At 43.5% G+C, this 24714-nt stretch overlaps 1 protein-coding gene across 15 annotated transcripts in view; it reads left to right on the top strand.

The window, feature by feature from the left end:
• KMT2C (lysine methyltransferase 2C) overlaps positions 1–24714 on the top strand; it is a 196109-nt gene that overhangs the window by 27005 nt on the left and 144390 nt on the right. For all 15 annotated transcript variants that reach the window (XM_084507334.1, XM_084507327.1, XM_084507337.1 and 12 more), the window contains one exon: positions 19356–19444. In XM_084507334.1, coding sequence (XP_084363460.1) covers positions 19356–19444 — 89 coding nt within the window. The remainder of the gene's footprint in view (positions 1–19355; positions 19445–24714) is intronic.

Genomic DNA, 24714 nt, shown 5'->3' with positions numbered 1-24714 from the left:
CAGATCTGCGAGCTGGGCCAGCTCAGGGATCTGAATGTCCCTTCGTCCTATTTCCTGCAGCGGTGCAGAGCAGGTGCCTAGGAAGGAAAATGAGGAAATCCTGTAGTCGCATTGCCCTGAAGCACTGAAAGCTGGGGAAGAATTGTGGGATCTGGAGTCAAGGAAAGTATCTTTGTGCTAAATTTGTGAAGTATTAAGGATCTCACTTCAATGTATCCAGCCTCTCCTTGCCCACTCAGGCTTTCACCAATGCTGAGCACGGGACACCACAGATTAAATGCACATTGTATGAAGAACCACCACCTTTTACTTGGGATTTTCCTGAAATTTCTACCTGTGAAATGGGTAACAATTGGCACCAAGACCATTTAACGTGTTAGAAGAGACAGTGTCTGCCTTTCTGGCACAGATTCTTTCTTCACCTTTCCGATGTGATCTGTGATTTTAATTACCAAGGTGCAGGAGGATGCTCATGTGGGAAAAGCAGACCAGGTCATCTTAAGAGCTGCCAAGAGAGCTCCGGGTCAGGTCAGTGAAGTTTTAAACTGAAAAAATCATGGTGGAAAGTTGAGAGGACAAATTGTGCGTGTGGTGAACGGGGCTGCTTTTTGAAGGTGTTCTGGGCTCCAAAAGTATTTGGGAGTTTGGACTGTGTGCAAGCTCTGTTGTGGTCCTTCAGGCAGTGAATTGTTTCGTGGGTTCTTGTTTTCTGATGTGAGATGTCTGTATCACATAGCCTAGGTTTTGCTTCATTCTTTTAGTGTCGTGGTGTTTGTATCTGGATGATGAACCGGTCATAGATGGCATGAGCAGGCTTAATTATTCTCCTTATTAAGTTTCCCGATAGAACTGGCTATCGGTGAGTTTAGATTTTATGCCTGATGCTGCTGATGGCTCTGGATTTGCAGATCTCTAAAAAGCCTCAGTGCGGTGACAGATCAGATCTAACAGACCAGGTCACACGCAAATGCTCGTTAAAATACGATTAAAGCATCCCTTTTTGTTCCCTGAGTGGGGCCCAGCCCGCGTTTCGGGATGGCCCACCCGTCCCCTTTGCGCCGTGTGTTGTGAAATGCCCGTCTGGTTTCTGAGCCCGATTGTTCGCCACCCAAACCGCAGCCTTGTTCCAGCCTGCGCTGGGGACGCTCGTCCTTCAGCACGGGTCCATTATTCATCTCTTCCCTTCCATTGACTGCTGATTGAATGGGAATGGGTTCTGCTTTCATTTGAAACGTAGTCGTCTGAGGACAAATATGAAACACCGGTGTTGACAGCGGGTGTCTCCTGTTTTCCTCTACCTCTGCTTTTTAACTACCAAAGGCTGTTGTCTTTTTTTTTTTGTTCCGTTTAATTAATAAGCTGATCTTGCAGTAGAGAGCCAGCCTAAATTGTGTTGGTAATTTGCCATGACCACCTATGGTACTATGTAAATAACGAGAGAATAACAAAAACCTACAACTAAATGAACAGAATCAAAAGGGTTTCGTTATGCTTTCGAAGACGAGCCTTGTCATCTCGCCTGGAAGGAGAAAAAGCTGGGTGGTTCTTCAGGCTTATTTTTTGATATGCTTTGAGCTCAAAGTTTCATAGCACGAATCCAGAAGTTAAATTTGTGGCTTTGACAGCAACTGTGCAAAGCTTAAACTTGATGCAAGCACAGGTAGGTTCAACATAAGATCAGCAAGAGAGACAGTTGAGTCCTTGTGTTGGTGCAATTTGGGCAAACACAGAGTGTTTTCAAATCAGGATGTTGTAGAAGAAGGGATGGAAGATGCTGTAAAAGTTCTTAGTGCTGGCTTTTCTTTTGGCACGTTGGAATAGATTTGGCACTTGTAGTTACTGTGGGTAAGAGGCGTTTCTAGAAAAATAACATCAAATGTCTGTGTGGCAGCGGTGGGGGAGACGTCTGCTCTGAAAACATCTGAGATGCTGGAAGTGTCCCTAGTGGGAAAGAGAAATTGCAGAGCTGGCACCGACGCTAGCTTCTTATGCATGTATGGCCATGGTTAGAAAAGGATCAACACCAGGAGCTCAATTACCAGGGAAGTGAGTGGCTAAAGCGATTGGAAATAAAGGGAAGCGTTCGTACCTTGCTCCTTCGGCTCAGTTTGGCAGCAGTAGTGTGGGAGGGTTGCTGTCTCCAGACAAGCTGCCCGTGTGAAGCAAATCTTGAGGTGGATTTCAAAAGGGGAATGTTATTTTAACCTGGAGGCTCCGCTGTTGGTGTGACCTGCGGCTGCGGATGGCCAGCTTCTGCTTACAGCTGGATGGTCAGAGACTGTCCGGGTTGGGAGGGACCCACAGGGACCCATGCATTTCAAAGAAAATATATTTAAGAGAAAAAAAAAAGCTTTCTTATTGGCAAACACGAGTTAGTATGGTAACACAGTTCATGACAATTACTTGCACCTCTGTGGTGGTTTTATCTTACTGTGAGACATCAGTGTGTCTAAGGAGATGGCCAGAAAAAGATTTTAGGGTATTTTTTAGGGGCTGGGTTAGGGGTGGTACTTTTTTGTTTGTTTATTATTATTATTTTTTTTTTTAAGATGTGATTCTTTTCATTGGGCTCGTCAAGGCTCATTTTGCAGGACTTATTTTTCTTGCTTTGACAAACTAGGTTGATCAGCGCAACTGGCAAGGAACCGACACGGAGCAACAAAGGATTTCTGTTCAGCTGGAAATTTTATTAGAGGCCATCTCCATCTTGGAGCACTTTGTGAAGTAGAGTAGAAACTCTTTGTATAAGAAAGGCCGCTCCAGTTCATTTGCATGTTTTCCTCCCCAAAATTAGCATACCAGAATACTTGGTTGCGGTGCGTTTGGAAGACTTTGTGCAAGAAATAACAGTAAGTCGAAGATTGCTAACTGAGGGTCTGTAATGATGCCAACTATTTTTTTTTTTAATGAGAGCTTTGTATACATAACAGGATGAGTCATCACTGGAGAGTTCTGAAAGTGGTTGGCATCCCTAAGAACCCTTTTGTATGTCTCTGCTACACAAAAAAAAGCATTTTTGTCATGAAACTGTGCTTTAAAAAGTGCTGGACTAACTCGGATTTAGAGGAAGGTTTCCTAACGTAGCTTAATTCTTGACTTTATATTATCATATTAAAAATATTTCGGTATTCTTAGATCTTCCCAAGTAATGGGATGCCAATTTCTAAGTAGCTTTTTGGCTATTTGTTTCTTAGGATTATACTTGTGACTTCAGACGTACTTCTTTTATATATGTTTATGAATTTGTTTTTAGAAGTGTGTAATAAGAGCTTGACTCTGTTCCTAGATCTGCAGAAATGACTCCTTTGCTTCCGTGCAAGTATTAAAAATCTGGCTGTAGGAGAACACCAAAACTCACTTGGCTTTATTGAACTGTTCGAAACCTGTCGTAGCTGCTCATCAGAGGCGTGCTTATTTTAAGTACAGTTTCTTTTGATACAGTTGTCATGTAGAGGGACTGGTTGGCCTTGGTGCTTTCTGTTGTGTCTCCTAAGAAATGAGTATCTTGCACGTAAGAAAAATCTCTTTATTTGTTGTGTTAGGAGAATTCGTAGTTGCCATCCTCCCTGAGAGCAGCTGCTTGATAAAAAGAAGCAGAAACATTTATTTGTGTTTAAGATAGGTCCACTGTTGTGTTTTGCCTATGATTTTTCCTGATGATGTGAAACCTTGTTAGTGTAACTTTAATGTTACACGAAGAGATCGAATTTTGGAGCTGGTGGAATAGGACAGGATGCTTACTTTTATCTGAGATTTCTAGGAATATATGAAACTCCTCAGTCCTCTCCACCCTTGATTTGTTCTCCAGCAGGGCGTTTTATAATGCGGGCTGTAATTTCAGAAATCAAAGCTATTGATTGCAGTTCTTTTTAACCTTACAGTAGTGATGAAATATTATATGTAGCATTTTTAAAATTTTGTGAAACCTGAATAGTAAGTTTTTGGCCAACGAAACTTGAAAAAAAAAAATTCTTCAGAAGAGCTCATGAAGCATTCAGGATTTGTAGGTTTTGATCCAGGAAAAAATAATGTTCTTATAATAATGCAGAATTTTATACAGTTTTCATCTTGTTTCTCAAAATAATACTGGTAACAGAAAGCATAAACGACAGAGGGGCTTTCAGGTAGTCCTCAAAAAAAGCACAGGTTAATTATTCAGCACTACACCTGCAAGTGTGATAGCTTTGAGGCAAACTCTCAGCCTCACTTTTGTTGGTGTGTTCATTTTTGTGTGCATCCGAGGCTAAGCATTTAAACAGCTCTTGGATTTGGAAGTGAAACACTGGGTAATAAAGTTGATGCTTGGTGATGGCTTTTATTGAAACTTAGATTTAGTCCAGTGGCATTGCTGAGCAATGACTTCTTTTAATGGTAGCGCGCTTTTACCTATTATTTTTTATTAGTAGTGTTATTTTAAGCTGTAGTTCTTCTGCTGTGAGTTACCAGCGTAATGGTATTCTGCAATTAAATGCTGGAGTATGCTGATATGGGGTGTGTCTAGTGACTGAAGCCCTGCTTTGTTTTTGTTTTCCAAGGTAAGCTAAACTTCAGCTTTTGATTTCACTTTTGGAGGAGGCAAATCCTCAACCTGTCTGCAAACGAGCCCATAGGATTAGGTATAAAAAAAAATAATAAATAAGGTCCTGGGGTGTGTCTGTGTTTAGAGAAGTTAATAGCAACACCAAAAAAAGGTGTGTTTGCCTTGCACCCTCTCAAGGCTCTTGCAGGGAGGAGCCCTGCTTCAAAACAGCCCGCTTCCTTCACCGAGCCACCCTTCCCGGCTGCTCAGATGAAGAAAGTTCCCCTTAGGGGCATGCAGGCAAGCACGTTACCTTTATTCTAGGATCCACACGCATAGAAGAAAAACCACGTGCATCACTGGGGGCTTCCCACCTCACCTCCTCCAGTTAGGAAATAGCATCCACCACCCTGCTCCCTGGTACTTTACTTGCCCGTGAGCTTGATGTGTGCGGGGCACCTGAGGGCACGGTTTGGGAGCTGTGTTGGCAGCACCACTTGGGCAGCCACCTCTTATTGCAGCTGCTCCTTTCTGTTCTCTCTTAGCACGTCTTTGGGCTGGGAGCTCCTTTCTTACTCCATAACCTCTCTTAGTAAAGGGGATGTGCAGTTTACCTGGTTCTTCAGGGGAAGATTTGGCCATTGCCTCAGTGCAGGTCCCCTGTTGGTTTGTTTGGGGCCAGTCCTAGGTTTTTGGAGAGTTATGTACACACACAGCTGTTTCCTGTGCTTGTAGATCCTTGTAGTGAAATCATCATGTTCACAGAAGCAAAGCTTCTAAGAAGAAGTTTCACCAATGATAATTGGCTTAATAATAAAGGGGTTTTGATTATTTTTCCTATTTCCTATTTTCCTTTCTTTTAGACTTTGTTTTTGTTGTTTTTTTTTTTGGTTTTTTTTTTTTTTTTTTAGCTTAGAAGTGAATGTTTCATTTTCCTTTACAGGGTATGGTTTTAAATCAGTAAACTTGCGCCTTTTTTCATATTTTTCTAGTTAATAGGATTCTTGATAGGCTTTTAACCTCTATAAGTAGTTTCAGATGTAAAATGATTCAGATGCGATGAAAAAAAAGACAAGTTTGGAATAGCATTAACGTCATCCTGTCAGTAACGCAGTCAGCAGTCGCGTGGCTTCTGTTAGCCCTACAGCTGCTTTACCGCCCGGTCACCCAAACTTTCCACACCTCGAGGAGTGCCACGGTGAGGCTGCAGACTCATCACGTTTTCATGCTGAGATGAATGATAATAATTGTAATTCTGCCAGAAACTTGGAAAAGTTGAGATCTGGGAGCCCAGATTTTGGCGTTTTTTGAGAACCCTCTGCCTAATCAGTAAAAACAAACAAAACCCAACAAGCAAGCAAACAACCCCCCTAAAAGATTGCCCGAGGTAACGGGTGTCTAAAGAATTTCTGTTGTATTAGTGCTGCACATCATCTGTTTAGCCTCTAAACTAAGGGAATAAATGCTAATAACGCGTGTGTTTTACTCGGGGTACGTGCGGCGCGGTTTACAAACGGATACGTACGGGGGCTCTGCAAACGCTTTGTGGAGATCTCACTTGCAAAATCAATGCAAACCCAGCCGCTGCTGCGGTGTGTTTGGGATCGCTCGTATCCAAGAAACCAGGAGGGAAGCGTGGCTGCGAGCTGGGCGCCGGACAGAAATAGTTAACGGGCAGCCCGCAGGATTAGTGCGGGATTCTGCTAATGAGCTGGAAGGAGGCGGAAACAGCAAGCTAATGATATTGACAGACAGCAGCGAGGTAAATGCATTTGTCAACACACGGAGCCAGAACGTGGCAAGGAACGTAGCTCGGGAATACAGAAAATACAGCAAGAGGAGAGAGGGAGGCGGCTGCGCCCGCCTCTAGCGCAGCCGCTGCTCGCTCGGGACTGACAGGTTTGCAAAACACGTCGCCGGTGAGGGTGGGAATCTGGCGGTGAAGCCGTGCTAAAAGTGGACAGCAGACGAACAAATTTATTTATTTGCTTCATTACAGCTTGTGTTTTAATGGCCTCAAATGCATTGTGGTGAATCGTGACTGTTGGTGATGGGGCTGGACTCGGTGTTGATGGGGACAGAGGAAATGTCCCTGGGGTAATGAAGCTGAGACAAGAGTTAACATTGCACCTAAGGTTAAATAAAGGGAGTTGTGGGGAAATCTAGGAGGTAGAACTCAAACATACTTAAAACTCTGCACTTTCTTTTATAATTAAGCCTATTTCATCTTGCAGGCTGTGGTGTACCAGTAACTTTTCCCTTAAGGCACAGCATTCGCTGGTACGCTCTAACTTTGTTTCCAAAGTTCCTTGAAGAAGCAAAGACATTTGCATGCAGTGCTATTTTCTGCTGGTAGTCTCGGTGTTCCAGAATGGATCAAAACATGATAATTGTCGTCATTCTCCATAAAGAAATGGATGCTACCCACTGCTGAACTGTCCCAACTGTAACCTCGGCTGCTCCACAGGCGCAGGGACCCGACTAGCAGCGTTTACCAGCTGCGTGTCAGAGCTGCGCTGCACGTAAAGGGATTTCACATTTTATTATGTGGGAGGGATGATGTCAGTTTGGTTGATTATGCCCCTTTCAAGCTGCTGTGATAATTACCTGCTTGTTACTAGAAGTGTCGAACCCATTTTCAGTTCTTGTTTGCTTTTGCTGTCATGCCCTAATTGCTACATAATTCTGTCCCTGCCAATTACTACCTTGGAGTTGAATTTTACAGCAAAAAAGTTGTAAGAAACAATAAATTCATTGTGTTTTTTTTTTTTTTTTTGATCTCATCATTTCAATAGAGTATTTAATTCTGCCACAAGGTGTATCGAAGTACCTGCTACTCGCTCCTGTGTGATGGTGAGATCCCGCGGGTCCCACTGAAATCGGTGTGATCCGAGGGCTCAATTTCAAGCCTCGTGGTGCTGTGCTGGACACTGCTTGTGCCTTGGTGGTGAAGTATGGAGAGTGAAGAATTGGGCGAAATTCAGGGCTTCTAACTTTGTATTTTTATTTTGGAAAATATATGCAGTGCAGTCTTCAGAGTCATGAACTCTTAGGTGTTTTTTTGTGCATTTTTTTTTTTCTTTTTAATTCCTTCCCTTCCTTTTCATCTTTTTACTTGCTACATGAATTTAAGAAGTTCCTTTTGGTGTAGATGCTTCGTCTTCTGATCCTTCACACAGTTTTCTATAAAGACAAGCTTTACGTGGATTTTTTGTAAAGAGTGTTGGAACCCAACTTTCATATTCTGATTTAAAATATTTACTTGAATTAGTCGGAATAAAGCATACAGGAGCTGAGTTAAGTGACAGGGTAGTCTGTTGTCTTGGGAATTTAGGGCACGGCTTTGGGTTTTTTGGATGGTATTCTAGCAATACGATCTGATATTCAGAGTAGTTTGAACTATGGTCTGCAAAAGATGATAATTCCTGCGGGTGAGTGCTGTGCATGGGATGATGCGGCTGAGCGAGGGGAGGAAGCAGCAGTGTGATCTGGGTTGACTGATTGCAATTAAACACGAAAGTGCTGGCAGCAGGTGGAAGTGCCTGGAGGGGCTGCAGCCAGGAAGGGGAGGTTTGGAGAAGGAACCGCGTGCGGGGTGCTCGCAGCTCTGCGCCGAAGCTCTGCTGGTAGCGTGGGTGAGGTTGGCTGCTGCCGTGTTTATTGGGCCTCTGCTAGCCACGAGAAGCCCGAAATGTTGGTTAAAATCCATGAGACGGACCAAAGGCTATGGAAAGGAGGATTGCTTTTGGTGAGAAAGTTGAAGGTGCTCAGTGCGTTTTGTTTTTGGGATGGTGGGGGGTCCAAACCCGAAAGCCAAGAACTGGCTTGATGGCAATGGCAGTATCTCTGCTGGAAAAAATACCAACTACTTGAGGGTTCCCTGATGTAACAGGAAAAGGTAGGAGAAGAGCCAGTGTTGGAAAACTGAAACTGGAGAAATTCACCTAGGAAATGAGCGTGGATCCTTAACAGGGAAACAAACTGCAAAGGGGCTGGTGAAGGGGGTGCCCTTTTGGAAGATGGGCTTCAAGCAATCGCGGTCATGGAGTGGGATTTACAGATCCCGGACTGGCATGGGTAATGCTTCTGGCATCGTGTTCAGCAGGTCCGAGCAATCGGCCTTCTGTTCCCATAGTGCCCTTTAGCAGCTTTTTCATGGGCAGGGTATGAAACGTTGTTGAAGATGCTTTTAAAATGGAGCCTTTTACAAAATTAGAGTGGTTTCTAAGCCTCCGAGGATCAGAGCACCTCGAGTGTAATTCTCCTCTCATCATGTAGGCTTTCAGGTACTTTAAAGAAGATTTCAGTGTGCAAAAATAAATTAAAAAAAATCAATTCTGCAGTAGTAATACTGCAACAAACAATAAGTTTTGCTTCTGAAAATCACGCATTGGCCACACTGTGATCCAGCCCCTGTTCTGTGAGGATGCCGTGGGGTGCTGTAAGAGAACCCGAGCCCAGTGCCCTTCCCTCGGCGGGGTCACCTCCCTGGCTGGCTGCAGGTGTTCGTCTGTCCCCGTGCCAGCTTTTGGTACCTGGAGTACTTCTGGAGGGCTCATGGTGGTTGTTGAGGCTGTGTGGTCTGCTGGGTAGAATCGAGTTTTCATGCTGTAAATGTTAATTAGAAGCATATGGGTATATATGTAAAACGGCAGTTGAAATACAAGTATAAATATCTAAGAAGCTGTCATTCCAGAAGGCCTGTCCTCAGGAAAAAAAATTAAATAAATACACAGACAAGCCTCTGATAAACCAACTTCAGTGTCATTTCTGATTACCTTCATTACTATTTTTCTGGTGGCTCCTGAAAAAAGTTAGGAAGTGAATCAGGTTGTAAATTGGGAACATTTTAGAAGAGCACAGCTTGCCCTGTTGCCCAAAGACACCGTCGCTGCTGGATTCCCTCTCGTCCTTCGCTGCCTGCTCTCCTGTCCCTGCTGCTGCTTCCTCAACTCCCGAGGAATGGATCCTGATACAACCTGGCTTTGTCCTGCTGGCTACCTGTTCAATCTGTGTTAATCCTCAAAATTTCTTTCGAAATTACTCCTGTCTTCAGGTCAGCATCTCTGAATCTTGAGTGGTTTTGCATTTTCTCCATACCGAGGCTAAATCTTGGAAAATATATTAACTTAAAAACACGTTTCTTACCTGTTTAAATTGAAGATACCTGCAAAACTGGAGATAAGTGGCAGCACTTGAGGACTTACAGCGCGTAACACAGTAAATGGAGTAAGCCTACAGCTTGGGTGTCCTTGGCTGATGATGGCCTCAAAGGAACTTGACCTGGAGCTATCAGCTGGGCCTCTTGGATGACTTCCATTGTAGTAGTGGCTGTAACAACGTTCGCTGGTTGCTTGCTGCTATCGGGTGACGCAGGTACAGTTTTGTTTCTAGCTCTGGCCTGTATCGGGTGACGTTGGGCGAGCCGTGGATTGTTCTGCCACGAGCACTCGTGGCACAGCCCAGCCTCACCTGATACTGGGCAGCGCCGAGAAGATCAAGTAGGAGACGCAGCAGCAAGTGCTGGGAAACACAGCCATTTATTACCTTTTTTTCCCAAAATTTTTCATTAAGAAATGTAAGGAATAACCTTTTTGGTGACAGTGTTTAATTTTATTTTAAATATTGCGAATTTATGTTTTCCTAGCTGGCAGAAGAGTAGCATGGATCAAAACCAGATAAAGCTCAGCGTGGCTCTTAGTGGGCTCAAATACAGGGTGAAATTCTGAGGACATCGGTGCGCAGCGAAATACTGCCCCAAACAAGATGATGAGATTTAACAAACCCTTGAACGGAAGATGAGAAGCTCTCCGTTACAATTAGTTGGGCTTAGTCTGTAATTATCAGAAGGCAAATTCGTGTTTCCAGGTCAGATGAATCTTCTTCAGGGATTTTTATTGAGAAACGTGATCGGCAGTTTTGTTCAGCAGATGCAGCGTTTCTGCTTTATCCGTGCCCCTAGAGACTGATACGTCTGTTTATACAGAAGCTTTTAAACCTTTTTAAAGACTTTATTAGTTGTGACTGTGCTTCGGAGCATGCTTATTATGCTGCTTGCATTGTTGTTCATATTTCACAGTAGTATTTTTGGAGTTTTATTTACTCTGGGATAAAAATAGCTTCCGTGATCTGGCTTTTAGGATTTACTTCTAGTTTGAAAACAGTTGTGTGTTTTTTTTTTTTTTAAAAAAAAAAACATATCATGCGAATTATAAATTTATACTGACACCCATCTGATTATATTACCCATCTTCTTTTTAGGTTTAATTTTGATATTCTGAGGTTTTCCAAGCTGTCTGAATACGGTTTAATGGATTTTTAATTAGTGACCAGATCTTGTGGGCTTCGCTGGTGGTGGAGGTGTTGATGTGTTTTTTTTTTTTTCCTTTTGGCTTTCCTAGGTATAACAGTCTTACCAAAAGAGAAATATTTCATAACCTGTTGACATTATCTTAAAAAAAAGTGCTTTTTTTGTAAGGAGCACTAAGGGTGCTAACAGATGAGTGAAGTCTGTGGCTTTATGACATTCATTTCTGTTGCTTTTTTGTCTAAATACATTTCAAATTGGTAATGACAATATTACAGGCTATCATTTAGTTTGGATAGTATTACCAAAACTCTGCGTAACATGTTTTAAGTCAGCATCTTGTGTAGGAGCAGGGTATGGGCACTTTGGGTACTGCCAGCCCTCTCATGGTCCCTCCAGCTTGAAGCTTTGGTGGGCGGTGGGGGAAGCAGTAGGGCAATGCTCCGATGGTGTTGCCTGTTGGAACCTACAGGCAGAAAGGCCTGTGCTTGCTCTTAGTTTAAGAACCATTAGTAAAAGAGATTTGAGACAAAAGACACTGAACTTTATTCAAGGGGAAAGCATGAGATGTTTGGAGTTGACTGGGGCAATCTCATTAGGATCTGGCAATCTCTCAGAATGATGCCATGTGAATGGCGTTTAGTTTGTCCTACAGAGTTGGAAATAATAGGTAAGAGGTCAGTATTTGCATCCGTTTTGAGTATCCCAGCACGGTCTGCACCTGCCCTTCCAGTGTATGCACCATAAAAATACCTGCACAGTGTTCCTGTAGTAAGACTCGGTCAGTGTCAGAAGGAAATCTTTGAGAACAACTCATAGTTAATGCTGCTAAAACTACACAAAGCTGTTCCAGGAGACCAAAACTTGCACAAAGTTCCAGATACTTGGCAGCTGCTTCTCCCGCACGATGACTCAGAGCTGTTGAATTTTACGTACGAGCTGCTGAAATCCCCGGCGAGGAAGATTGCTGTCCTTACCGTTGCGTTGGCACCTCCGCTGAGGCCAGAGCAGCAGGCAAGTGGTGGCAGGGAGTAGCTGGAGGGTTCTGCGTTCACAGCAAAGACAAGAGCTTGGCCCTGCTGCGGCTAAGAATTTTTGGCATCGGGTCTGTCACAAGATTGGCGAAGTTAAAACTTCCCGTAGCCGTCGTCATGGAGAAATCCATCTCGTCTTCTGCTGCAAGTGCAACACTTATGCTACCAGTCAAGAAGAGACAGTGTTTGAAGTGGTAACATATTTTGATGCAGTTTTGTTGACTTTAGACAAAGGAAGAAGTGTGGACAGGCACAGTGCTCCTGATGGGGCACCAGCAAACTCCTGCAGAGGGTAGAAGATTTCTGGGTTTGATGGTCCGAGTCGTCTCTCAGCTTTACAGTTGCCATTTCACTCTCTGCCAATAAAACTAAAACAACCCCCCTCCAAACAACACCAAACCCATGTGAAAATATCCAGTGGTCATGATAAAGCTCATGGCAGAGCCTCCCACTACGTTCGTAGGGTTCCTCCAGCCAGCAGCCATCACCATGGCTGGAGGCAGGTGGAAACACAGAGGCAGAAGAGACTCGCACAGCTCTACCTGTGGCTGCTGGTGCTCCTGAACGTTTGTCAGATTTGGTTCTAGAAAAGGTTTTAAAACGGAGTGCAAATATTTAAATTGTGGTATGTTGTTCTGCATCGTTTTCATAGTGAATATGGCCAAGTGCATTGGTAACAGATGTGCAAAGGATTCTCTTTGTGCAAAAATGTAAATCTATAATGGATCGGAAGGTCATAATTGCATCAGGTTCTCTTTGCATTATAATTATTCCTCAACTGGGTGTAATGGGTATTATGGCTCTGGATATAATGCGTTTTATGGCAGGGAACAAACACTATAAAGCTGCAAGGCAGCCAGGGAGAGCATCTATCGACGTGGATGTAGGTTTTGGACAAATCAATCTGTAGCATGTGATAGTGTATATTGCTGAGATACCAGGACAGGTATTTGACTAACAGTAATTTCAGTTTACGGAGCTGATAGATGTCTCGAGGCAATTTGAAAATTAGACCTGGAAGCCTCTCAGGTGGTTTCTCACTCGTTTATTCCAAGTGTCTCCAAGTCTGAAGAGCTGAAAGCCGTGGGCCAGGCAGCCTGCCTGGGTGCTTTGCACAGCAGACTCAGGATCCTCAAGTACAAATACCACAAAGAGGTGTGCAGAAGCACAAGAGCTGTGTAGTAGCCCCAGCTTCAGTATTTCAGTATTTCTGTCACTGGCTGAGCTGTGACTCCACAAATATTGTACGGGCTGGTGTGAAAGGATCATTATTTTATTTGCCTGCAGCTTCTGTCAATCAGGAATCTTCCTGGTTCCGCTGTTCCCAGCTGTGCCTCTCTCTCTGCCCCGAGGATGCTCCCAAAATGGGGTGACAAGTTGGGAAGGAGATGTCACGGTCTGGTTGGTGTAAGGGTCTGTTCCAGCTAGGGGAGCTTGGTCTTCGTCTGCTCGAACAGTTCCAGACTCAAACTGAGCAACCGTACCCGCAGGGAGGAGCAGGGAAGGCGCTGAAGACATCGCCGTGGCCAGAGCGGTGCCATCGTGCAGCAGCCTTTCCAAGGCAGGGCTGGGGGCTCGTGTAGGAAGGGAACGAACTGCAGGAGCAGTTGAAGCTGAAAACAGAGGTAAACCAAACTTCACCTGTAGGTAAAAGTGCCGATTCATACTGCCTCTCAATGCAAGTTCCTACACGTGTAATATTTTACTCCCAACCTGTCTCAGGACATCCTTCTTTCTTTGAGCTCTGCCTTCGCCAGTCATTTTTTTCCTTGTGTTAACTTTTGTAAACTGTGACCGTACTCTAGAATAAAAGCCAAGATGCAACTGCAACATTTGCTACAAGTGATCTTTGAAAAACTCTTTATTTGCATTTCTGAGAGGCGTAGGAAATCTTTGGCGACTCTTTCACAGGAGAGCACTAGAAAAGTGCAGATAAGAATCAGCACTCGTGGACTGGAGTCCGGGTTCTTTTTATGTTTTTTCTCAGACATCTGTGATCTCAAAGGCTATGTATTTTCTTAAGTACTTTCTTTTTATTTCAGGTGTTTCACGCTACTTTATAAAACGGGTGAGCGGTGGCTGTGCAGTTGTAACTGATCAAGGGGTTTGCAAGATGGGAAGTTGCAATATTTTGGTTTGAAATGCAGCCTCCCTTTGATGGAGAGTTTTTGAAAAGATCATCACGCTGTATAAATTGGAAGTATTAAGATACATACTTGTCTTTGGTTGTACCAGGAGGCTAATAGGAAATAAAGTATATTTTTGAGATCTCTTATTAATTAAGTTGAAGGTTGAGCAAGTTCTGTAATGAGATTGTAATAACTCTGTTTCCACAGATGTTAAACAAAACCTGTTTCTAGTCTCTCACTCCTATTTCTGAAAGGTCAGCTTTGTCACCTTGCATCAATCAGGAGGTTTCTGTTGCTCCTCGTTTCCATCCATCAGGGCCCTTTTGCTGTTCATGTATACATCTCCAGTGTAAGAAATAAGTAGGAAGAAGGGAAATATCGAGATCTTTTTTATAATATGTGAAAGAACGGGGTGAGATGCTCAATTTCCTCAACTCTTAGGAGCAGTAAAGACTGTGTTGATGAGTAGCATTCAGAGAGGGGAAAAAAGTTTCCTTTCAGATATTTCTAGGAGCTGCTTCTTGCTTGCTGTGATTCCCTTCACACGGGGGTGGCAGCTGAACCTTAGCTGCTCCAGTGCTGAATTTCTGCAGCTGTGCTCATGACTTACTGCTCAGAAACACCAGGAACGGCGCTTCTGCACACCTGGAAAGGATTCTTGAGAGGATGGGGACAGCTTTCAGGCGAGGAAATGTCGTGTGGACACCGGCTTGTCGCCAGCCCTGCTGGCTGCGGCACCGATGGAGCCTTTTTATGCAGCGTGCCTCCGCTGTCTTCCAGGGTAAGGCTGCGGCCAGATGTTCATTTAACAAGACATCTGTGCTGCTTTAGGATGTTACCGTGTCCCAGATGTTACACCGCTTTTTAAGGTTATTGGTCCTCTTCTCTGTGTTCAGCATTGCACTCAGCACCTCGCAAAGCGTAGGAGGGGAGCTGATTCCTCCCCAGACAACTCAGGGCACTGGAGAAAGAGGGCGAAGCTCTGGGACAGTTCGTATGAACACCTGGTGAGCTGTGACAAATCTGCTGGACTAGTAAATCAATTTGTTCAGACCATGCTTTGAAATTATCATCTGATTTTGTTGGTAGCAACTTAGGGAGAACTTGCAGAAACTCTTGTCTGGCTCTAACTTCTGGGCGGTCAGAAACAGGCAGCCTGACAGCGACAAAACCCGAAGCAGAGTGGCTTCTTCGGTTATTTCACGTGGTTCCAGGAGATGCTGGCCCACGGCCTCGTTACCGGTGACTGGAAGGAAAGAATGAGTAAGAGCCACGGCGTCCTTCTGACCTGTATTGTGCTTGGTGCCAGCAGTAGCTCTGCAGGCTTCCAGGGGAGAAGGGGGGAAGTACACTGCAAAAAACGCCATGCATTTCAAAACAAAACAAACAAAAACCAACCACCAACTACCAAAAAAAAAAAAAAAACAGACACTTTTCTATTTTATCCTAGCATTGTGCATCCACGACCCTTTCCATGCACTTCAGCAGAAGCCCCTTCGATGCTTGGAGATGTTGCTGTATGACTGAAAAGACCAAGCTTGGAAGCAACCTCTCAGGTTTTTGCCTGCTGCAAACAAGAGCAGCTAATGACCTGCTGAGCCCTGCAGCAGGTTTTGCTGGGATTTTTTTTTTTGCTGTTTTTTTTTTTTTGTGTCCTGTGGGCTAAATGTGATTAGTTGCTCGCAAGAATCGTATTTACTATGATGTATTTAAAGATGGAGATTAATGAAAGGCATTAGCCAAGAGAGCTAATTGATGACAAATTTTGGAGCAGGTCGCGGAGGGTTTTGATAAATGACTCAATGTTCTATAAATACGAATAAAATTATTGTAGACAGTAATTAAATTCAACTGGAGTCCTATATACATTAAAAAAAAAAAAAAGTAATTTTTTTTCTCTTGTTGACTTCGTTTCACGAAATGCTGACTGCTTGAAGACGCTGCGATTCTCACAGTGGATCCCTTCATTTAAACATCAATAGCCGTGGTTTTGTTTTTTTCCTTCTAAATCGCACTCTGTTGTAGGAAAAGGCAAGCGAGAACGCCAGTCGCGGGCAGCTTGGCAGCGGCTCAGCCTGTGTGCCAAGCCCACTGCCTATTGTACTGCCCCAGATTTATTGTTGTGTGCTCCTCGTCTCCATCAGCCGGGCTCTGCCTGTACATTTTGTTCCCGGTCCGTACCGGCGTGGGACGTGGCTCATCCATGCCTCACATGGCCACTGCCCGGGGGCTTTGGATCCTGCAGTGATGGGTAGAGGTGTGGTGTGCCGTGCCCTGCTTGTAAGGAAGTTTGGGACTTTGGAATATATGCTGGAAAACCCCAGAGCTACCCAAATTTGTCCCGCTGCTGTTCCTATTACAGTGGTGTTTGGAATGAGGCTTTGCTTGGGGACTGGTCTGGTGTTAGAGGTGCTGGGTTTGGTGGAGGATGCACAGCGATGGGTGCATTACTCCTCTGCGTGCTCATTAACTAACCAGGTTTGGGCTAATTTGCAGTCCAAAAGGCAAAGCTTTCTAGAAAACTGTCTGGTGAGAGCAGGTTTAGGTCTTAGTCCTATTGGTAACTCAAAGAGTCGAGTCCCAAGAGCAGAATATCCCCACCGTTGGCCTTTCCACTTCATTTAAAGGAGAGTGCAGTAAGTAAATAGAAAAATAAATAAATAAATAAAGTCACTGGGATTGTCAGAGGAAAATCTAGTGTTAAGCAAAGCTGTCACAGCCTTTATTAAATCTATAAAATGAATAAAAATGACATCAAACAATCCGTTCTTACTGCAGATGTTGACTGTAGCAGTGAGGTGCACGAGACAGCCTTTCCAAATGGCATTTCCCGTGGAAATGTTGAAGGAGAGTTGCCAGTACAGCCTGCGTTGCCCACATTTGGGACATGAATTATTTTTCTCTATAGTAAACCTGAATTTTTAGGCTGTAAAATCTCATGTAATTGTGAAACGAATGCACCTGACAGAAAATCAGTTGATACAACCCAGCATTTCTTCCAGTTCTCTATTCCAAACTTACCCGATGTTGTGAGGGCTTTTAGGGAAACGCTGGTGGGGAGGGGAGGGGATGGCAAGAAAAGCCCAGGCGTGGTTCTACCTTGGGCTGGAAAGAAGCAATTACATTTAATTAATTGAAACCTCTGCTTCTCCTCAGTGTTAAATAGGTTGTGAAAATACGGTGGGGACGTCGGGGAGTGAAGGCTGCTCTTGTTTAAGCAAAGTGTTTAAAAGAGCTTTGTGAGGCACTTCAGCGTTTCATACATTACATGTGGCTGTAATGGCAAGCCTAAACCCAGATGTGAATTATTAAATAAGTGCAAGCAGTTGTCTTCCACTATTTCACAGAATCACAGAATTGTCTGGGTTGGAAGAGACCTCAAGATTTGGGGGCTTTCACCAAAAAAGATGTCAGAGATGACTGGAAGGGGGTACTTGGGAAGAAAGCAGGACTGTCGTTTCGGCTTGTGCTGGTTTAAAAGTGATCCCGTCATAGTCCAAACGTGTACCTCGGCGATGCAGAGGGCTGGCTGGTGGAGGAATAATGGGGATGGGATTTAGAAATAATCCCTGTCCTCAGCTGGGTGCGTTTGGCAGAGCCTGGCGGCGTTGCTGCGGCGAGCGAGGTGTCTCAGCCTCCCTGCCTTCTCCGTGCGGGGCTGGCTGACACCTCGGGCTGTTGTAAAGGAACACAAGAAACCGAAATGTTTACTCTGGGGGGCTGTCTCTGCCTGTGGATAACCCAGCAAGGAGAAAGGTAACCGTGTGTCCCGAGGGTTAACCTTGCTCCCGCATTTTTTGGCTTTGTTGGAACAAATCTCACAGTGCCAAGCAGCGAAGTCCTGTCCTCAGCCTCTTCTCACTTTCCTCTTTCCCCTCGCTCCTTTGCAGAGGCGTGGCTTGTTTCAGGCTCTGGTTTTAGCTGCACTTTAATTCTTCTTTTCCTCCTTCACAGAGGCAAAAGGGCTCCCAACACAGTTTAAAAGGATTTCTTCTTCACTAATACCAGGCAGGGCCCCTTGCTAAGTAGGAGAACACCAAGTGTAGGCCCAGAAGATGATCGTCAGTCCCCGCTCTGTGCATGGCATCATATTTGATCCCAGAGATCCCTTGTATATTCTTCTGGGATTGTATTTGATCCCAGAGTGTATTTTGTAGCCAGTTTAGCAGATCTAGTTGTGAGCTAATACTTTTGCTAGGTCGCAGTGTTTTAACAGACTGTGCAAAAAAAAAAAAGGAAACACGGTTTTTGGAACATTTGAATCACTTCAAAAAACAAATCTCCCAATGCAGAACTTAAAAGCAAACTTTTCAGAATCCCTGAAAGAGGAAGCAAAAGGGTTTCGGTGCCGGGGTCATTTCCCCGGGGGGGACACCTGGATTGAGGGCAGGCTGGCTGCTGGCCGGTTGCCTTGGAGCTCGGGGGGCTTTGGAAGCACTGAGCTGCCCCAGAGCTCTCCGAATTTGCGTACTTGGACTCAGAAGCTCCCAGGGTCTCCCAGGCTTTCTGTCGGCGTGCCAGGCAGCTTGCCAAGTAGCCTGAAAATTTGGGAGGCGAGGTGCCAAGCGCCTGGCTCCCTTTCAAATGGGCTGCCGAACAGCTGGGAATCTGGATGCTCGGGCTTCGCGACAGCCCACCGCCGCTCTTGCTGGAGAGGCAGGCAGGGGAAAAAAGGCTGAAATCCGGGATGCAAACCTGCCTGCTCCCCGTCAGGCCTTGATTGAAATGGAAACGGAGCTGCCAGGTAGTTTAGTTTCCATGTGCTCTCCTCACGTGACGACTTCTTTACTGTGGGAACACCCAGCCATCTCTCATAACATTTGATTTTCGGCGTCAAAATATTTATTTCACTGAAAATAATACATGGTTCAATTCGATTGCTTTAGCCTTGTTGTTATTCTATAGTTTTTATTCCTCAGGATGCTCTGAATGAATTAGTGTCTATTTTATTGCACACGTGACTACTGGCCAGATTTGGGTTGTTCTCTGTTATCTCTGCAGATACCTCCTATGTAATGAAAAACTGTGGAGCAAGCAGCACACTCATTATAAAATGATATTTAATATGTATTTTTTTGATCAGAAGTTTATGAGAGAATATTTCTTGTAATAAATAATCAGGAAACTTAAGGGGCCAGCTGCTGGGTGAAGTGTGCATTGTTTGAGATCGTTCCCTAAAACAGGAAGAAAGGGGAGGAACCTTGATCTGTACAAGACTCAAATCCCTACTTGGCTTAAACGTTCTACAGTTTGGTGCTGACGATTATCCCTCCAAAATGGAATTAATTAGATCCTGGATGAACTTAAACATAAAAATTAAAAAGTCCTATCAGCTTAAAAACAATTCTCTCGTCTTGTGTTTGCAGGCCTCGGAGTAGAGGAAAAACTGCAGTGGAGGATGAAGACAGTATGGATGGTTTGGAGGCAGCAGAAACAGAAAACACTGTGGAAACAGGTAATGAGAATGTGGCAGCGGTGCTCTCTGGTTATTGCTTCTCTCTCGGAAATCCATTTAATTAAGTGGGCCTTTGGTAGACAAGTATTTATTTAATTTTGAAGTCTGAGACATGCATTTGGGCAGATACTAAAAAAAAAAAAATACATTATTTAAACATATATTAATGAAGGCTTTTTGAACTTAGTGCTTTTAAGTAGTCTAGTGGGGATGCTTCCCATGTTGTAGTTATGTAGTGACTGTTTGTTGTTGTTGTTGTTTGTTTGCTCTTGTTTTGTTTTTTAAGTTTGTATCAAACAAATAAAACCTCTGAAGCTGTTATTTTTAGAATAGCTGCCAAAATGCAGTATTACTAACAGACCTGTAATCAGCTAACTAATTCTGAGCTAACTCAGCTAACTAATTCAGATTATATACCAGCGGGGTAACTGGGATAACCTAACGTTAATGCTTCCTACTGCTGCTGAGGAAACGAGATAAGAATCGGTTCCTGCTTTTGTAAATATTTGTTCTGGTGGTACTCAAACGCTCCAGTTATTGGAGAGCTCGGATTGTACTGGATCGAGCAGTGCTGTAGCGGGTTGTGAAGTCTGTGCTGGCAGGTTAAGAGTCTAAAGAGACGAGCAGATGAGCTAACTCGCAAGATAAAGGCCGTGGTGAAGAACTGTCATGTCTTTGCCAGGCACACGTCTGTAGCCATTTGCCTGCTTTTAACCGGGGACTGAATATATGTAGCAGGATGAAACCTGCCAGGAGGGATGAAGCCACGGCCAATTGGCGGAAGTTTGTAGATTTTGACAGAAATAAAGCTTAAAAATTCATCGAGACATAAGGGATTATAAATTTAATTAGATAGCCCTATATGTGTAATGAGCAAAGTGGAAGAAAGCACAGACACGCTAACAGCAGAAGCTGGCGGTCAGGGAGGCAGTTGCATGGAAATGCCAGCTGAGTTGCAGGAGTTGTCAGTTATAGCTGGTAAGTAAAGCAGACAGAGTTGTGAAGTCTTTAAATGCGAAGTTGAAAGCCTGCACTTGATGTAGGTTTATGGGGAGAACAAGTAGAGGACCTCAAAAGAGCCATTTTTGCAGCAAGGTTTTGTGTACGCCATGCAGGAATAGGGTTGGAGTGGTTAAAGCTGAGGCTGAAATCTTCAAGTGGATGGAGGATGAGCTTTTGGCTGTACGTGCTGGTCTCTTGCTTCTTCCTTGGTAGATGCTGTGAACAGGTTTGAGAAGGCTTTTTACCCAAGACTGTACGCTTTTGGGAGCGTCACGAGTGTTTAGTCACAACTTCTGTTGAATTTAAGTGTTGTTAATGGTTTGTGGAGAGAGTCTAGATGAAAGCTGAGCACAAGAGCATTTCATCGTGTTCTTCTGCCAGTTGTTGTTCTGCTCCTGGTAATAATACTGGTGGTAGTGAACCTGGATGGTCTCTTCCAGCTTCTACAAGTAGGTAATTACCAGTTATTAAAGTTGAAATTAAGTAAGTGGTAGCAGGTTTTTGCCTGTAGAAAAACAGAGCAGGGTAGAGGAAGACTGGTTCTAAATGCGTCCTCTGTCCCATTCATTGTTCTTCCTATCCCTTGTGGTAGAAACAGCTTCATGGAAATCAGAAAGTGGACAGAAAGTGTGGTTGTAAGTGGTAAGTTCAATAGATCTTAAATATATTTAAACGTCTCCTCTCAATGAACAAGCAAACTAAAACAAAATAAAGTCACCCACAAGTAATTCCAGCTAAACAACTGATGATATACCAGTGATTCAGGATTTTGGTGATAAGTAGGTATTTTTGGCTTTACATTTCATTATTAACAAAGATTCTCAACAGAGATCCATGCACATGTCTCACATGTAGGAATACGTAGTTCTGAAATCCCATTGTCACTCTGAGCAATATGATTGAGACACAATCACAATGAAAAGCTGAACACCAGATAGATAGAGTTTTAATTATATTAATTGGAAAGGGTGCTGCTTCTGAAAGTTTTCCAAGTTGAGCTGTGTCAGTAGTGAAGTGTGGGGGAAGGAGAAATCCCAGTTTGTGTTACTCAGGCTGAAGCGTATTTGTGGTCCAGTTTGGGAATTCCTACTCTGACTAAAAAGGCCTTGTATTTTGTTTTTGTGTGAACGGTGGGCTTGCCAGCAATTCGGTGTAGTAGTTGGCAACCAAAGCATAATACAGTAATATCATAAAACTCAGAATGAGATCACTTGAACATAAAATCCTCTTGATGTGCAACTTCTGACATATTTTGCCTCTGTATTCCTAGCTGCTTTTCCATTGTTTGTTTTGTGTGTGGAGAATAGTCAGGATTTTGTGTGTTTGTTTGTTTTTAATTATTTCTGGAGTCTAGCATTACTGGTTCCCCTTTTTGAAGTGCTATTTTAATAAAATATTAAAATGATTCCCACCTGGCCTAAAGAGGTGTTTTCTGGCTAAAATCCTTCCTGAAGCGACTCCTCAATAATTGTAGGGTGCAGTGACTTCAATTAGAGCAGAGGAAACGAGTTGCCCTGAACAAAATTCTGTGTTGTGTGTACAAAGAGGCAGAATTAGAACCAAGGCAGGGGAAGGCGTGTTCCCTGATGGTTTCAGCATGGTTTGTTAGCCCAGCCAACTGAGCGATTTCTGAGCCGTGCCCATTTTCTGCCAAATGTTTCTGCCATGTTCACTTTCTTGTAAACGATCACAGAATTCCTAAAGATGGAAAGAGGAGGGAGGTTTGGGAAAAGACCTACTTGGAGCTAAGTCCACTTTTTCCTTAAACAAACGAACAAACAATAAACACACAACAACCAAGCAAACAAGACAAAAACTGCTTGCACTGAACCAATAGACTTCCAGGTTCTTGTCAACTTCAGCATAGACTTCTTCCCTTTACCTGCTAGCCCTGTCTCTCTGGCTGATTTCTTGGCTTATTCCTTTTCTGACTATTTTATTTCATGAATTCACAACCCTTTCCAGCTGTTTCAGATCAGTTGTCTGTTCCTAACCCCCACTCTTCTTCACCATGGTTCCCACCAGTGACTTTCCACTGGTATTTCACTATCTGGCCGATACTGAGCTTACCCATCCCTCTTCACATCATTTTAGCACTCACAGAATCCCAGCCCGGTGAGGCTGGCAGCACCTTGGGGTCCCTCCATCCCAACCCCTGCCCCAGCAGGGCCACCCCGAGCGGGGTGCCCAGGCCCATGGCCAGGCGCCTTTTGGAGCTCTCCAAGGAGGAGACCCCACAGCCTCTGGGCTGCCTGGGCCACGGCTCTGCCACCTACACCATAAAGAAAAAAGAAAAATAATAATAAATAAATATTTATTTATATTTCTTCTGGTTTTTTGTGCCAGTTGCCTCTTCTGTCAACACCTTTGACCCATCAACACCTTCCACCTTCCTAGCTCTCAGTAAAACACCCTTCATTTTGGAATATGGTGTTTTACTGTGTGTCCTCTTGTTCTGCTCCTCTTGGCCCCCCAAAAACAGGAAAAGGCACGCTAAGTCTGGAAAGCATTGTGCTTCTCCGTGCACACACATATATACAGATACAAAATTGCTGATCTACAGAAAGAAGTAACATAACAGCTATGTCCTGGGAAGTTTTCTGTAGTTTTGGAGGCCCTTTGGTATTAATGAACACTTGGTTCAGTTTTTTTGCCATCTTCTATTAGTTTCAGCAAATTTCTGTGCTTGGCGTTTTCTGGGTCCTGCATTTAAATTCACTGAAACTGAATTCTTTTATTATTCCCTCTCCTTTTTGAGAACGCTTGTAAAATATCCAACTCCTCGTAGAGTCTGTAATTCTTCCTGCCTTTGTGTCACATAAAAATGCTGGGATTCAGGCTCTGATTTGGGAGAAGTGCAATGAAGTAAGTTTATTTTAACTTCTGAGTCTCTTGGGAAACTCGTAGTAAATCCATTGAATATTCTGTTTACTATCTGCACCACATCAAGCAATCCTTAGAATAAATTACCCTTAATAACAAACCCTTGCTTCCCATTGGTATTTGGAGACTTCAGAAGTGATAATGCATAAAGCAATCCAGATTGTTTTATCAATGCCTCTGTTATCATCCTCAGTAACCTCATCATCAGAGCCAGGGACGTTGCCTGCCCGGTTGCTTTCTTGTTGGGCTTCACGTGAACTTTCTGAAGGTAAATCTTTGTCTTTTGTCCCTGGACAAAGGACAGAAGTACCAGAACCAGACCTTTCTTGGTGAAGGAAAGGTATCCTTGTAGAAGATGCCAGAGAGTTTTGGGCAAATTCAGAATCTCACAAGCTCTGAAGCAGCCTGAACGGCTTCTTGCAGTATCTTACCCATCATCTTCTGTAGTAGTACGAACCATACTGAGCAGAGCCTCCCACTAAGAAAAAGTAAACTACATCTGAGGAAGTCCTGGTTTGGGTAAATTGATGGGAAAAGCTCTCATCAGCCTGTTAACGAAGAGATTTTGAAATCCACCTTGTGCTTTTCAGACAGCTGCTTAGGCTTCATCACTGTACTGCCTAGCACTTCTAAACCTAACGAAGGGAAGAACTGACACTACTGAAGATACTACCTATAGATTAAATGGATCCATAAATATTTGTGACAAGTATGTGCTTAAAAATGCACTTAGATATGTTTGTAGGCAATTAATATTAGGTGTACTCATTAAAAATGAGTAGTTGCCTCTTTACGGTGCATCTTTCTCCTACCTGCCCAGACACTGGAAAAACGGGCAGAACAGAAGGATCTTGGTGTTCTAAGCATCTTCTGATTTTTCTTCTTATTCTGGTAATTTATATGGAATAAGGAAACCAGATGCAACAGGAAATTTTTATGCTTTTCTTTAAATTATTACTGTCTTAGTGGATAATAACATTATTGTCATACACACTTAAAATGGGCCATTTAGAAAATTTAGATTATTTTTTTTTCCCATCTGACTGATACCTCAGGTGTCTGTGCCTCCGTTTTGCAGTAGGTGGAGTCTGTTTTTTCAAAACAAATTCTCATCTCACTTAGTTTTCCAGTGTGGATGCTATTTCTGAAGTGCAACCCTTTATTTATTTTTCTTCAATAGTGCTTTTCCATTTTATGTATCAAACTATGCTTTTTTTAAATATCAAAAACATTTTTTTTTTTTTGGAAGGAGTTTTCAGGGACCCAGCATATTCAACCTTCCATTTCTTAGCTGGCTCATTAGTAATATAATAGGGGAATTTGTGTTGAAGTTCCCGGTCGTTATTTTGCCATAGCATCGTGTATCTTGTGTGTCATACACTCCT

This window comes from Aythya ferina (assembly GCF_964211825.1).
Source record: "Aythya ferina genome assembly, chromosome: 2".
Taxonomy (NCBI): domain Eukaryota; kingdom Metazoa; phylum Chordata; class Aves; order Anseriformes; family Anatidae; genus Aythya; species Aythya ferina.
Note: the sequence above shows the minus strand (reverse complement) of the source record. Positions and strands in the feature narration are given on the sequence as shown.